This window comes from Vanessa cardui, chromosome 22 (assembly GCF_905220365.1).
Source record: "Vanessa cardui chromosome 22, ilVanCard2.1, whole genome shotgun sequence".
Classification (NCBI taxonomy): Eukaryota; Metazoa; Arthropoda; class Insecta; order Lepidoptera; family Nymphalidae; genus Vanessa; species Vanessa cardui.
In genome coordinates, this window is record NC_061144.1 from 170,427 (window position 1) to 188,210 (window position 17,784).

The 17,784-nt window shown below is 31.9% G+C and overlaps 1 protein-coding gene across 1 annotated transcript in view; it reads left to right on the forward strand.

The window, feature by feature from the left end:
- LOC124539164 (doublesex- and mab-3-related transcription factor A2-like) overlaps positions 1–17,784 on the forward strand; it is a 32,989-nt gene that overhangs the window by 207 nt on the left and 14,998 nt on the right. The window contains exons 2-3 of the mRNA XM_047116460.1: positions 4,098–4,238; positions 4,839–4,950. Of these exons, the coding sequence (XP_046972416.1) occupies positions 4,098–4,238; positions 4,839–4,950 (253 nt within the window). The remainder of the gene's footprint in view (positions 1–4,097; positions 4,239–4,838; positions 4,951–17,784) is intronic.

Genomic DNA, 17,784 nt, shown 5'->3' on the forward strand with positions numbered 1-17,784 from the left:
GGGTACGTTGTGATTAAGACGTCGGGTAATTATCCTAAAGCATTTTTAAAAGTTGTCAATTTTAAAATGTTCTCACTTATTGCCCAAGAGTTTTTTTAATAAATAAATATGTGTTTAATTTTGTAATTTTTTTAATATTAAATTATATAAAAAAATTAAGTTTTAAAATCAATAGTATTTTTAAATGAGCGTATCTCCGCTTAAAAGTTGTGTTTTTTAAATTGGACTTACACAGACAGATTACTTTATTATATTTATAAGCGAGCGACGGCGCAGACTCCGATGTGAAAAAAGTAGAGCCATTTGTATTTCTATTTTCAGTATTTGATATTTAAATAACTATTTTTTACATTTCATCATGAAAAAAATTAAAAGCTTCTATTAGCTAAAATTACTAAGAATCAAAGTTCCTTAAATTAAAAGAAAAAAAGTATTATTATTATTATTAATGAAATTTGGAGTTTTCGATTATTGTTTATTCCTGCTCAAACTACTAGTGTTAATTTTATAGTAATCTAGGTCATAAGGACATTTATTATTTAAAAAAAAATGTCTAGTGAATAAAGTTGTCAAATATTGAATTTGGAACGATAATCCCGCTCGATTTTAATGCCGTTTACACAAGCCGTTAAAATTTAAAAATGGAAGCTTACAAAATAACAGTTTCACGTGTCACTTCCTCTTTCAATAATTGTATTACCGTATTGTAATGTTATTACCACTGTAATTACCGTATAATGTAATGTAATAACAAAGGTCATTGGCTGTACTCACTTTGTAATGTAACACTTTATTAAAGTGTAGCGTTACACTTTTGTAACTTTGTTATTTATATTATTAGGGTCGTTAGGGGATTAAATGATTTGATTATTTGTTATTCCGTAAATGTTTTATGATATTTGTGTTTTTTTTGGAATATAATATATCTAATAGGTACAGATAAATAATAATTTATATTCCAGACAGCAGGCGGTTATCTAAAAATTAGAATCGTTTTCCTGTGACTCTATTTGCGAAGAAATTCAATATATTTAAATATTTTTTGCTGTCGTCGTATATCTTTATATATAATTCTTCTTTATGCGTAACTCACTGAACTGAGATTCTGGGAGAATAGGGTATTAGATAAATAATAGTTTAATATCCAGACAGTAGTTGATTATTAAATAGATTTATTTTCCTGTGACTTTATTTGCTAAGAAGTTGAATGTATTTAATTTTTTTTTAGTGTCGTATATCTTTATGTATTATTATTTTATATGTGTTTATGTTACTGAACTAAGCAAGCTGAAGAATTTTGATATAAAAATGTGTATTTAAGTGAGTCACGGGGTATTTAAATTGGGTACGATGGCTGGTGGTAGCGTTGATCAGATCCCATAAAAAAACCGTATACCCGTACGTAGTCTAAAAGACAGTAGTTTAAAAAAATGGCACTCATTTAAAGTAATAAGTATTATTAAAGCTAACATATTAAGAAATCACATATATAATATTTTATTGGGTTAATAATGTTATATTTTTTAAGGTTTATTTCAAGTAGAGACGGACTCTACATATATACATATAAAAGCCGTGTCTTCCATATTGGATATGTCAATTTAATAATACACAATTTTTATAAGCAATTTAATTAATTACAAATGCTTACCGAGTTATTATTTTTTTCTTCTCGAACCTACACTCTACCTTTATTTATCCTCCTATCTTACATAGTATATTGAAAGCTCAAGTGGTTTTAAATAATTGTAAACTATGTTGTAAGTTTGATTACATTCCATTATAATACTACTATATACCTACCTCCTTTTGGTGCTACTTATGTGGATTTCTATATATAAATAAAATGAAACTATTTCATTGAAACAAATGTAATTAAATTTAGCCCAAAGTTGACTTGGACGGCATGATAGATATTCTTTTTTCTACCAATCATTGGAACAATCGGCCTTTAAAACACAAGCGCACATATCTGCTTTAATTCGTCTGATATAATTTTTGCTAAATATTGAATGATATAATAATTAAATGATATTTAAGTAGTAACCCTCTATGGTTTTGTGCAAGCTGTGCGCCAACACAAGTAGTAGTAAGTGGTTTACATATTTTGCGGCGAAGTATCTGTGCTCACATTACTTACAAACAGAAAGCATAATTGCTCGATTAACAAATATATTGAAACGTACAATTTTAATAAAAATACTTGAAGCCTTTAAGGAGTTCAGTGCAAATAAAGTCACGCGAAAATGATCGCATTTAATAACCGTCTATACATTTAATTAATCATTAATTTTAATGTAATCCTATTACACAATTAAATATAACTTCACGTATATTGGGAATAACAAATATGTTAAGAGCACTTCAAAAAATAAATTATAAACTAAAGCTCTTTTAGATATGTTTTTTTTTATTTCAATGTTATATTCGATTTAAAAGAGGCAAAAGCAAGAAACTCAGTAGTTGCTCTTTTTTAATAAGTAATACACATATATATTAATTAATTATTTGCAATTAAATTGTGAAATTTTATATATCAATATTTTAATTAATTTATGTGGTAATACAGTAAGAAATACATTACCTACTATACTAAAATAAATATTACAAATACACGTACAAACAGCGTTAGTAAACAGTACTAATTGCGCTAAATTAAAAATACTTAGTAATTGAATATTACGTTTTGATTCAATTACTAAAATTATTACTAGGTTAATTATTATTTATTAAATTTGATACAGTAAGTACTTTATTTAAATTAATTCATATTGTTCATTAATAGAAACAAAAAAATCCATGACTATTTTGTTTAAATTAATGAACGTAAGTTAACTTTATATTATGTAGGTAGATATAATACTAAATTATATTACAATATTAAATTATTAAAATGTGATGTTTTGCTTTTAACATTATATATTTTCTATATGAGTAACTAATGAGTTGTAAGATCATCTCTATAGAATCTATGTTGCAAACCGATGGTACGATTATATTGATACAAAATGAAAATCAAAATATAGTTTATTCACGTGCGCAAAGCACGATGTATCGACGATTAAAGTATTCTAGCAAGAAAGTCATTGGATACTCTTTTCCTCCATTATAAGGATAGAAAAGACCGTTGAATCGATTTGTATAGTATTTATATTTATCAAAAAAAAAAAATTTAACAACTTCAAATGCTGAAGTACTTCTCTCAAGTATCTATACTAATCATATCGTGTGCCCCGACTGACTATATCACAACTAAGCCTAGAGCGCTAAAATGTTTATCACTGGTTTATACGATGATATGATTTTTCAATTTACCTTATACCTTAATGAAGGGTTATTTTTGACCTAATTGTTGTTTATTTTGATAGCAGACCTATGTACTGCAGTTACTCGACTGCAAAGAGTCAATAAGTCTTTTATAGGTCAATATAAACGGTTCTGCAAGAGAAAGCTTTCATAAAATCTTTGTTAAATAATGGAATTTAATTTGATTTAATTTGAAGTTGTTTAATAAGTTCTTAGACATTCTCTCATTAGAATAAAATTATGAGTCATTTCTTAAACCGCCAGTTGTTGCACAAACTAATATAATTGCAATTACTCTGTGTCTCGTTGTGGCTGAAACTCAGAACACAGCAATACAAAGCATTTTTATGTTACCAGTATGGGTACTGAGTATTCATTAGATTTAAGGTATGCAATCTATCGGCACAACGACGATTGTGAGTATATAGTATTTCGGTTTGAGAGAAAAGTGAGCCAGTGTAATTACAGACGTTACAACATCTTAGACTCATGGTTGGAAACACGATGCTTTTAAAGAATTAGTAAATATTTCTTAGAGAGGCAGAGAGTACCGACAATGATGACCACCACCATTAAGTAAAATATTTGCTTGTCTGCCTCTATTTAAAAAAATACTATCAGATATGTTAGCGGTATTCAATGATTCTCAGCTTATTATAGTTGCTATTGAAGCTGCTCCTGAGACAATAAGGGCTCTGCGGAACCCTTGAATTGAATACACGGAAACAGCTCTATCGTATTATATCACGTGTTAATAATATAAATAAATATGTTATAATTTCTGTGTACAGAGAACACCAAAATGTGCGCGGTGTCGCAACCACGGCGTTGTGTCGGCGTTAAAAGGGCACAAGCGCTACTGTCGCTGGCGGGACTGTGTGTGCGCCAAGTGCACACTGATAGCCGAGAGACAGCGCGTTATGGCTGCACAGGTTTGTATTTATAAACTGTGAAGAATTTCTTTGCTTGAAATTTCGAAAGAAATCGTATGTGCATTGCAAATCTCTATGTGGGGATATTTATGAAGATGCAACACACAATGTAATTAGGAAATATTCTAGTGCACCAATGTTACTTCTATCTTACTTTCTTTGGTTGTGCGAGATAGGTAGATGTTGCAGAATCTAATCCGACATATGTATTTCCTCACGATGATTTCCTATCGAGCATGACAGGAAATATAAACTGATTTAAGCATATACCCTGACATGTAACCGTAACTGCATATAACTGATTTAATTACGTTCTCCCGCTTGGTACTCAGAATCTTTGACCAAGAGTAACATGTACTGGGTCTTCTCTGCATTTCAAACTAGAGAAATCAATGAGCGCTTAATTCATGTTTTAAGCTCACGTTTAAGATACGTTTATGTTGAAATAAAACCGTGGGAAATCCTATATGAGAAGTGCACACGTGCTTCTCAGCAATAAACAGTCGTTGTCTTTACCAAAATCTATAAGAATATTAATCTATTTGTTTTATGAAGTATTAACAAATATAATTAAAGGTATTTTCGCTAATTCGCTGACAGGTAGCGCTTCGCCGCCAGCAGGCGCAAGAGGAGAACGAAGCCCGGGAGTTGAACCTGCTCTACGCGCAGCCCTCCGCGCCGCACTTCCCGGATCTACAAGAAGACGCCCCAGGTCAGTTGCAATCCTTATTGAATATTATCCTCTATAAAACACCTAGTTATACCTAATTGTTTGATTAGGTCAAACGTCTCAACGAATTTTTTCCTTGGTGGAGTCTATTAATTACTTATTTTAATCGCTTGAAAAAATCTCAAATTTGACGTTCTGAAGTTATTCTTCTTAAGAGTTATATTGATTATTTAGTTTAAAATAACTGTCAATTTGGTTATACCATTTGCTTGAGCTACATATTGTCATCACTTTTATTTATTAAATAAATAATCAATAAGCTAATTTATATCTAAATATTTTGTAACTTAATAATTGCAAAGGAATATGGTTTTAATCTTAAAATGAAGTTAATATAATAGACCCCATGAAAAACCATTTTTATTAAACACTTAAAATCAATTAAAATTTCACAAAGGTATTTTAAAAGAAATAAATATTGTGTAAATCTTAGCGCGGTCGGGTTAGGGGATGAATTCAATACCGCGAGTTCTGTCGCGCTGAGGACCAATTAGGCCGTTCGGAAAGTGTTGCCGCTATTACTGAACAAACTTACCAGACCGATTGTTTTTATATTCGAACTAGTTTGGGTATCCCTGAAAACTTGTACTTATACATCATATTTTAATAGTTAGTTAACAAAAGCGTAGCAAACGCGTAATTAAAAGGCTTAACAGCAAAAAAAAATATCTTACTTTGACATTTATAATGTTAGTAAAGTTATTAAACATAACTTCTGATTTCACTCACAAGCTGGTATGAGACAGTTGCTAAGTTCACTTGGAATGTCCTGCAAATTTTCTCCTGTCTAATTTCACGTTAGTATCATTAGTTAGCGATGCTCAGGCGGAGTAAGAAGGTTTCATGTGTCTTACAGTGTCAGAGTCAGTTTTGTTCGCAATAGTGACAGCCAACAAGTAAAAGTAAACGTGAAAAAGCGTTTTACCCACGTTTCGTGTTAACGCTCCATGAGTCTTGTCATTATTATTTATTTTATTATAATCAATAAATTGTTTTTCACAATATGCGACTGGGAGATCTTGTGTTTAGCGTGTTCAAACAGATAACAAACAGATAAATAAATAAACATTTAAAATTGAAATATTTTTGAATACCAAAATACATTCGGAACTCATTTCGAATTCGGGACTCCCTTCGTTACTATGCCAACACTATCACCATATAAAGTTGGAGAATGTCACATAAACTGATATCAGTGACACAGAGGAGAGACAACACAGACGCAAATATATTTAATGAAGCATCAAATCAGCGGCATACGGGCCGCCTGTCGGACGTCGCCGCAGCGATCCTGAGTCGGGCCATTGTCTCTACTCAGACGCGTCACGCTTATTTGGACGCACGAAATGGGCATAGCCGAAATTGCTAGATAAATCGTAATTGATAGTTTGATGGTAGCAGATGAGTTATAAGAAACACCTTGGGCTGTTAAATAATAATTATAAACAGCCTTCTAGTAGAACGTTTTGCTTGCGCCATATTATGATGTCGACTTAGGTCGTTCTTCCTTCTGGAGTGTGCAGCGATGGATGAGTAAGCTCATGAAATGATTTATTATTCTATATCGAACAACCATCTCAAAAGTTCTTTGCTCTCAAGATAACTGACGTCGTAGAGCAGCCTGGATTATAAGGCAACGATTTAGCCCTTTAAGTGAAATAGTTTCGATAATAACTGCATTCAATTTAAGACATTCACACTTCATATTCCAACTTGTGAAGTTTATAAGCACCGTTACGCGGTATTCAATTTAATTTACTACAGATTTTCTTTAATTGTCAAAAGTGCTTATTAGGTGGGTCGTAACAAATAAACATGACACACGGTCGATCGATATCCGAAGTATGTCCTAAACTTAGGTTGGTAGTGTAACCTCACGCTATCAGAAAAATTATATCATAAATCCGATTGATTACATCAAGCATCAAGAACTAGTGAGTGCCGTAACTCGCTACCTACACACGCAGACGGCTACATCATACACTAACACATACACGTACACACAAGTAGTTAGTTTTTATTTAATTTTCTATAACACAACGCGCCGGGCGCCATTCACGATGTTTGCACGGCGTTTTCAGCGCGCGCTGAAATGTATCGCTTGTATGACTTTTATGGCGACACTCACGACGCGCGCGTTCCGGAACTTGTTTTATTTTTATTCCAACACGTCGCTAGGGTTCCGTAGGTGTTTTAATATTCGATACTTTCGTTTAGTCTTTAATAAGGCTGATTAATTAGTCTCCATTTCAATCTAATAATGTTAAAGGTTTTGCTGCCTGTAATTAATCGCCTTATAAAGGTTTACAAAACTTATCGAAGCTGATGTGTTACGGCTAGCATACAAATGTTTTGAAGATGGAAGATATTTTTCCAATCAAAATCATCATTAGTTAAGATAATAATATTGAAAATAGTGTAATTAGATACAATTATACTACTGTCAAAAGCTGGAAACATTCAATATAGAGTTTTAATGGATTTGAAAATGATAACTAATATAATTGTATAAGATTTTAAATTAACATGGTTATTTTTATTTTTACAGTTATTAACTACGAATGTCTTGTTCACGAGACAATATTATATTGTCTCCTGAACAAGACATTCGTAGATAATGTCGAAATATCGAGCTCTATCGAACAAAAATAAAAAACATGGTAAATATCCCGAAATTAATAACTGTAATAGTTATTATATAATATTTAATAATTGTCGTTAAAACAAGACAATATTTGGATTAATAAATGAGAGAAAAAAAAAACGAATAAAACAATCCAAATTGTAATGCAAAAAATTTGGTTGTGACGCCGTCTGGAAACAAGCACTCGCGTCAAACATAAACAGTGCAGGTTTATTTGTATACGAGTACAGCGCACAGCGCGCAGCGCCAAGCTCGCCGCACTCAACACTAAACTAACTTAAAGAAATTCGTAACTGAAAAACGTATTAACGTCGTATAAAATGTATAGTTCCATTAAACTGCTGTGAATGGCGCAAGTCAGTCTCTTTAAGAAGTCACTTAGCAGGCGTTAATCAAATGTGTGCGCGATACACGTAGGTAGACATAATGCGCCGTAATGTTGCCAACTTATGTACGGACGCCGGACGCCGGACGCCGGTACACTTTCTTGCTTCACTTCTTAAATTCACATATTTACTATTTAATAGGATTATTTTCTAATGGAATATAATGCTTTCTTTTTTATTTATTATATATTTTACATTACAATAATGAGTAAATATACCGGTAAATGTTTTGCTAATTTATTAAATTATATGTTTTTTGTAGTAATAATATGTTTGATGACATATTACGTCAATTTTTTGCCTATTTTGGCGAACTACTTAGTGTCATTATAATTTGTGAATAATATTACATCTTAATGAATGTGAACACGGTATAATTATTTAAAGTTTATAAACTACAAGTTCTCTCCTGCGTTTTGCTCACGTTTTAGGGTTGATTTTTAAATGTCAGGCAAAAAGAGTAACCTTTGTGCTTCCTTGGAGTTTATGTTTGCTCCACACCAAATTTTATCAAATTCGGTTCAGCGGTTTGGCCGTGAAAGAGCGACAAGACAGGGTTACTTTCACATTTATAATATTAGTCTATATTGATTACCTATCTGTTTTTACGACCGTTCGTAGATTTATAATAAAAGTACTGTTTGACAGAATATAACAACATTTCCAAGTTGGCCGAACTATTATTATTTACCTTTAGTGAAGGCTTTTTCGGGCGCTACAGACAGCTTCCGATTTATCAATCGATCGGCTGAAATCGAGTCGTGTGAACGCGCCACGATAACGATATATTTACCGCGAACTTTCCGCGCACCTCACACCGTAAGTACGTAGTCCTCATATTTCGCGTCAAAAGTAAGGAGTCTGGTGTTTTTTATACAGTTTCTAAACACCCTGCCATTTAGTTAATTGCGTCGCTTTATAATACAAATGTTTTTAATTCCTTTCTGAAACATCAAAAGAGTTTGTAGTTTTGTAGAGGGAATTACAACTTTATGGCTTTGGATTAAGGTTTAGTTAGAAACGGTAGTTGTTAAGGGTTAGTAGATTACTTGATTCGTTTACAGTATATATCCGTCCGCTAGACTAATTTCTACCCGTCTGTGAATTGATTCTATGTGGTTGTGAGAAAAGTAATTTAAGTTTTTTATTGTACTTGAATTGTTTTCAATTTTACTTTTTAACGTGTTCATGTTTGAAGTAAATCTGTTAGTAGTTTTATATGGAAATGAAATTGTGAGTTTTATTCAAATGAATATATTAATTTGAGTTTAAATAAATCAACTGGAATACAATAATACTGGGTAGGTATCTACTGCTGTTTTGCGGTACAGTATTTGTTGAGTGGGCGGTACGTAACCAGGTTCTCTAGCACAAAGCCCTACCACCAGGTAGATCGTTAGATCTAGTACAAAATTAATACCAAAACTAATTATTTTAGGGGTTTCTTGCTCATTCATAAACAGATTAGCAAATATGAATCTCAACTATATAATATTTCCAACACAATAAAAATTATATTGAATTAAAAATTTAGTAGTGTACGCATACGAAAAAGATAAATAAACTCTGTTCCATAAATCTATATTCAATCTATCCAGCTTAAATTAAAAACCGACTGTCATATTAATGTAATAAAAGTTTCAATAAGAATGTCAAGTATTTTAATTCAAGTCACACGAGCAATAAGTGATATTAATAGAATACGAAGAGTTTAATAGAGAAGTGGATTAAAATAGTTTCACAGTCTTATGTCTCATATAAAGGCTACAGTGCGTTGTTAATAGCGGGAATTATTGATATTACACGAGGGGGCATTCCTTGCGGCGCATACCGCGCGCCCGCTCGCTCGACCGCTCAAGATACAAGCTTATCACTTTTCCTTTAATCATACTACAGCCAAAGAAAACCGTCTGAACAATATTAACTGATAACGCAATCTTCTATACAGAAATGCAAAGAGTTATGCTGAATTCGTTGACATATGTATATGGAAGATTATATGTGTGGTCATTATATTGTAATTATTTGAAGATTATTTGAGGCGTTGTGTATTCATATTCAATACTATCGATATTTTTGCATTATTTTAACATAACCTTGTTAAATAATATTCATTAGTGTGGCTTTTATTACGAAATATATATAATGATGTATTAAACACATTTAATAGATCAAGTGCTATAAATTCTTGTAAGAGGTTAGTGGAATAAAGTATTAAGTATTAATTAACTATTAAGTATTTTCGTTGTTATTGTTCCACATGAAATAAGGCAAGAGGTTTCCTTCTTTAATTACCAGTTTTAAATAAAATTGTTTATTTGTCTAAGGAGTCTTCATTACGCCTTCTTTTAAATTACCAGGCAAACATGAGCTATTAGGGCATCACTGAACTTTATTATAAGAACATTTTAAAACAGTACAATGTTTATAGGAATGTAAATATAAACCGGCACTTACTACTACACGGATAACTCGTTACCGATATGTTTCGACCGTTAACTATTCGCTAACCAAATCGAATAGTTAATTAAAATATAAAGGTTCGTATTTGACCGGCCAGTCGCTAGTTCGCGGGAAGTGGCTTGCAATGCGATTAATTATATTTTACAACATTCGTAATGACTAACTATAACTATTGACGTGTGTTATTTAGAAACACGCTACGAGTTCAAGCGCTATATAGTTATAATATATTATGTCTCATGCATTTATTATCCATTGTATTAAGAGTTGCCTTAATCTTCACGAAGCGACTACCTCCATTTCTTATTTCTTTTATCTCATATTCGCTCTACGTTCGAAGTCATATGTCTTGTATGAAACTTAACGATATTGGTAGGGAATGCTTATAAAACTTTATTCGTTTCTTAATAGCAAAATGTATTATAAATGTACGCCAAAATGTTTATAGTAAATTTCCTGCTAGGGCGTTGATCTAACCTGGGTTACTGGATACCGCTGGGACTACAAATTCTTCTACAAAGCAATAATTTCTTTCACTTTATTCAGATTAATTCACAATGCTTAATCAAACAGTAAGAAAAAATTTAAGCCAACTGATGCTTAGATAATATGATCGAAACTTCCATAGAACTTCAGTTGATGTTTTAAAATAAATACAAGATGTATAATTGTTGAATGTCTTAACAGTCAATAAGTAAGGTGCTTATGTATTGATAACAAAAAAATATTAAAGGAAGAGATTTCACATTTGATTTTTGACTTTAATATTTTTAAAGATGTCTAACATCTAAGCGCATAGTGTCCTCTATAGTATATATGTGGATAATGGATTGGAAATTGTATGACCGCTGTGTCTTGAGTCTCGGGCCACACGCGGGTTCCGACACGCGCTGCTTTTATTGCGGCTACAGTATTGCTCGCGCCGGGACATTCCGCACTATATGAAACTTCATTTCTATTCATCTAATACAGCTCCGGCACTTATTTAACACTGAGATCTTTCTTGAAACGTTTAACTGTTAAATGGTATTATATGTGTAGACACATAAATGCTCGTTATAAATCCATAATAATATTATAAATGTGAAAGTAACTTTGTGTGTCGCTCTTTCACTATCAAACCAATGATCCGATTTTGATGAAATTTGTTATGAAGCAAACTTGAACTCCACGGAAGGACATACTACTTTATTGCCTAATTGTATATTTGGTAGTATTATCTTGATGATAGGGCTCTATACAAGATCGTCTGGGCAGTTACGACACACTCATTTTATATTTATATTTAGCCACAAACACCAATGCTTTGTATTGGTGCGTTCGGGTTCGTATTGGAGATATAAGGAATAATTACAATTTCATAGGACGCTAATGTTTGTCTGCAGTAGTGACCACTTGCAGGCCCATTTGCCAGTCCGCCTACCTATTTCGTACAAAAATTATAAACTTTCCAATAATTTTCTTATTTACGAATATTTACGTATATTGTATTTGTTTGTATGTTTTAAAAAGTTCTCTATTTGTTACTTATAACGACTAAATTACTGAAACAATATTAATAAAGTTTAATCTAAGAAAAAAATTATTTCTGTTTTTTAGTCTTAGTCTAATTTAAATATTATCTTATTTAGTTTTTTAATTCAATTGCATGTTTTTTTTTTTATATTTTCTTAAATTTATTTTAGTGTGATTAGTTAGCTGTAATTTTCGTTAGAATTTGTGTTTAATTTATGTTTTTTTTTCATTTTAGTCAAAATATTGTCACATTTTTTTTTAAATTTGATATTCTTATTGTAGCAAGTGTCGTACACGCCTGTAATAGTGTACCATACAGAATAAGTCTGATGTTCTTTTATTAACTACTATTTTATTGTGTGTATGCCGATCATCAGACACACCGTCTTTTAAATAAATAAATAAATAAACTTATAGTTAGTCCGGAAAAGAGATATATAAATAACCTGATCTACCAGGAATTGTGAGGATAGTTAATAAGGCTTTCAGTGAATGTTAATGTAGGAAAATGCTTTGCGAATCTGCCTTCTTGATATAATTATATTTTAACTAAACGCACGGATACAAGTGGGGTCAGCCGGCGTTTATCGGCTATTGATTGACGCCATTACACGAGGGAGCGATCGATCCCTCGCTGCGAGCTCTAATTGCTGAATATTTGTTTGAAAACGATCTGTTGAATATAAATAGTTGAAAGTGCATTTGTAGTTTAATTTACAATATATTGATATCATCGGTAATTAGTATTAATTGGTTTTACATTGATATACAAATTAAAATTATATAATAAGTAATAATAATCAATACAAAATCTCTGTTCAATATATGAACTTAATTGTTACGTGTATGATTATATTATGTTGTAATAACATAAGATAATAGTAATAGCCTGTAAATTTCCCACTGCTGGGCTAAGGCCTCCTCTCCCATAAAGAAGAGGGTTTGGAACATATACCACCACGTTGTTCCAATGCGGGTTGGTGGAATGAATATGTGGCAAAATTTCGATTAAATTAGATACATGCAGGTTTCCTCATGATGTTTTCCTTCACCGCTGAGCACGAGATGAATTATAAAGACAAATTAAGCACTTACCTAACCTAACCTAACCACTGGGCCATCTCGGCTCTTAATAGATTTAAAAAAAACGAATAAGGGAACAAAACGAACGTACAATACATAATTATTACGTAAAACATCAATTTGGCCCTAGATATACTGTAACTGGATACGGCTTCAGTTCCAATAATATCGGATTACTGACAAGTGTTTGAACAAATACTTGGAATAAATAGGGGAGAAATATGGATAAATATCTTTGGAGGTTTTTTTTGTTTCATATCATAATTTCGTTTTATAATATTTATTTGTGGTTAGTACCAGTGGTAGGGCCGCGATTTTACCCGATTATTGAGGGTTCAAACCCAGGCAAGCACTTAATTTACATTTGGTTCATTTCTGTTTATAATACATCTTTTGCTCGTTGGTAAAGGTAAACATAATGAGGAAAAGCGCAGGTGTCTTATTTCAATATTTTTTTCTAAATGTGACCTCAAACCCGTACTGGAGCATCGTGATGCACTAAGATTAAAACCTTCTCCTGAAGAGGGAGGAGACCCTAGCCCTGTGGGACATTTACGTATTGTTAGTTAGTAATTTACTCTTTTTAAGGAAAATTTAAGAAAACTTTACATAGCGTCATCCAAAATAAACCACATAACAAACGTATCTTATTTTATTTATTATGTTTCGTTACTCTTAAAAAGTTCTAAAACAGTACGTTTAATAAAAGAAACAAGTATACTTGTATTCAAATAAATAAAAATGATGAGCCTTGTTTATTACATTTTGGTATATTACAGAATTATATAATGAATCAATTTATCTAAAACTTAATTTATAAACATGGAACTCCACTATTATTTACTATATAACCATACGCGACCAACATACTTTGATCATTATAAATATTTGACATGACAAAGAACACTTTTTTGATCTTTTTAACAGGATATATTCAAGTCCTCATATCTTTGAATCTTGTTCTGTCCAACAACTTGATCCGCCCTTTCTCTCTAACTCGGAGAAACATTCTATTCCCCTCTCGTTCCCTCTTGATTTCGATACCATTTATATTTCAAGTGCCACTTCTAGTATATATCTGTCTCGCTCGCTCTCGCGTGCTAGTGTATCTACCGTCTCGCGTCCACTCGAGGTCAGCGTGGGATGCAACCTGAATTTTCATTGTATAAAATGCTATAATACACCGCTTTCAATTCGAACGGGTTCGAAGGGTTGGATTCGCTTTTGATAAACTTTAGCAAGCGTTTTTTTTCTGCTTTTTAGTATGAAATAATATTTTTATTTCCATTTATGTTGCTTTGTATACGTAGCAGTTGATTGCGTGAATGCCGTGGCGTTCGTGCTCGGGAACGAGAGAGAAAACGAGCTTTTTATAGATATTCTATCTTTCACGTCGTCTTATGGCGATTTAGTGGACTATGTGAGTTTGTGCATATATTAATTTAATACTGGAAATAAAAATTACTTTAGTCTACACTTGAGCTGCCATCAAACAGGCTTTCATTTGTTATTAAAAACAACCTCGTTAGTAAAGGGTCTTCAGTCTACGTGTACCTTTGGTAATATTGTACAAATTTTATCTGACAAAGAAACATGGATTGAATTATTGCTTTGTGTCTTGTGAAAAGTTACTTTGTGTATTTAATTGATACTAATTTGTATTACTTTTTAACTGTTTTATTTCGATAATTGCCGATAAATCCCACATCTGTATGGCACTAAAATACTACACTAAAGTATATGAATGAAAACAATTACATTGCTTTTGGGTAGGAAATAATGACCACTGAAGGCAGTTATCCTGGTATTCTGTAAGCGTTTTATTATTTTTTTTGATTTGAAATACTTAAAAAGTAAAACTTATTCGTTAAAATCATTTTATCATAATATAGCCTTTACTCACAAAACCCGAACGCTTGTTGAAATAAAATAACCGCGCATTCGAGATTGATACTAACAAAAAATATAAAAGTGAAAAGCACTCGATGTTCCAACAAGGAATGTATTGAATTACGTTCGAGATCTTCAAATAATGAGCCCTCGGCTTATAACAAGTTGTACATTTAAAAAGGAAAACTCCTCCATTATACTGACCAACGATTATTGAAACCTTTTGCTAAAAAACTCAATTGGTGTCCTGTTAACATCCCGGATAACATCTTCTGCGTTTACCATTCGAAAAGAAACTTTAAAACCGAGCTATAAGATTCGTTATCGCATCAGAACTTGAAGATGATCTTTTAAGACCGAAATCGTTACGCGATTAAGATTCTTAAGGGTAAACTGTTAAGGTTTGATTTAGTGTGTGTCTATCAGTTTGTTTGGAGGGCTCTCTGGTTGCACTCCAATTTCGGGGTAAGGTTAATGGTTGAGTAATCGACAGAGGCCGGAGGGCCCGCAGTGTGTGCGTTTGATATGCTGACATTGGATTGCCGTCTCTGGATCAGCTATTGATGATAGTAGCTAGTGATTACGTTCACAGCACTTGTCTTAATACGATCGATACTAAAACAATAATACAGATCCATAATAGGGCTTAATGGCTATCAGCCTGATACAAGTTCCGGTGTCATGGAAAGTGTCAATCTCATGAAAGTCATTAATTAAGTAATTACTAATTGTAATTAAAAGATTACTAAATGTAGATATACTCAACTTCTAAGTCCGTTTGTATAGCTACGTAAACTTAAAACATAAATTTCATAATTGTTTTTTATATTACATTTGACTCATTAAGATAATTCCGTAAAACATTCATTATAGAAAGAAAAATTGATAAATTCCTTGCATTATTTTTAAGAATCAAAAATAGTTGAGCGAGTTATATGTATTAATAACTCACTACGCTTGCAGTTCTATATAAAGTACGCTCAATCTGAATCTGGCGCCTCTTCCATGTTATCTATTTCCGTTCGTTTTTTTCCCTTTTCGCGAAGTGATACACGCAGTTAAGGAATTGATTTGTTTGTATGTCGGGTAACGCGATGCCTACTTTTGTTGGCTTCTTAAGTTTTATTAAATTTTTCTGAACGATTGTTTGTTTTTCCGTTCGATTTGATTAAATTTTGAGTATCGGGTTCTCTCGATACATGGCGGGTTAGATAACAAGTTAGCTTTATTTCGTATCGCGTTACGCGCGGATTTTTTCGCAACTTCAATCACAATGATTGATATGTCGTGAAGCCATTGGTGGGCGCTAATTAACGCGACCGTCATTAATTTAGAACTTGCTATATATTGCTCGATATTAACATCGATAGATGTTTGGAAGAAGAATTTGGCTACACCTGGTAAGCCGACCTATCTGGAGTTATGTTTCAATCATTAAATTTTCGTCATTTTGAGTAATGATATAACTTAAAGGTATTTATTAGATGAATATACTTGTAAGTTAGACAAGACAATATCTTCCTAGCCCTATAATAAATCCTAAAAAAATCCTATAATAATTATATCATAGTTAATATTTTTGTATCCCTTACGGTCACCACTTCGACAATTATTTATCATATCAATTAACAAATTTCAATTGTTTTGATTTATTTATATCTATGAATGTTATGTGTTTGTATTGGGATGTTTTTTTAATTACTCGTCCATAGTATTAACATCCGTAGACAAAACGAGTATTATCTTAAATATACTATATAAATAATATATAACGAAAAATGCCTAAGGTTTTGCACTTGTTTATGAAAATAATCGTATTAAAAGCTGCTTACGATTTGCATCAAACAAGAGATAACAGCAGATGAGCTCACTTCAATGGGCTATATCAAAATAACTCTTGCTTACGTCACAGTGTGACCCGCCGTATATTAAATACAGTCACCTAACTTAATTTACGGCTTAAAAACAGGGTTGCCACTTCCAATATATTTTAAATATTTGCAATAGTAATCTATACCACATATACCAAGTATTTCAAATGTGTTTAAAACATACTTTAATTTACGATGCAGTGTGGAACGGTTTTGAAAAAAATATTAAAAGCAATGTAATATTTGGCGAATTAAATAATAATAAATAATGTCAATTAATACTTAGCTGTCATTGTTATAGCCATTGTCAATGGGAGGTGATAGTCACTTACCATGACCCATTAGCTCGTCCGACTACGTGTACGAGTATGAATGAATTACACTTTATTGCACACCATAAACAAAAACAAAGAAACAAAAAGAAAGTAACATAAAATTAATAAAATAGAATTAAAAAGAAATCGTATATCTACTAATTAAAACATTCATTAATTCATTGATTTTTATTCAAATTCAGATCTGAGATTACCTAAATAGACATTTGGTTTCTAAGTATCTAAAATCCTACGCAGTCTAAATTAGTGCTTTCGCATATTAGAACATATTCCCCTTAAGTAAAATATTTGTAGTTCTTCAGACAAATGTTTTAATTAAAGGACTGCTGTAGTTGCAATGTTATACTAGTTAAATTACTTATATGATTATTTATAATACAATTTATATATAGGAACGTTTTGAGTCTGAAGTCGTCAAAGGTAATAAGTAAAGCGAAATCAATAATAAATTGTTAATTTGTTAATAAAAATGGTATTATTTAATGGTATTGCGTATTGATTAGATTTTCTTTTGTACTCTAAACATTTCGTATGCGAGAAAAACGAAAATGTGAAATTAAATTATTCCATCGCCAGCCCTGCCCCGACCACCGTATGATTGCATTGCAATAGAATACTAATTCCTCAAT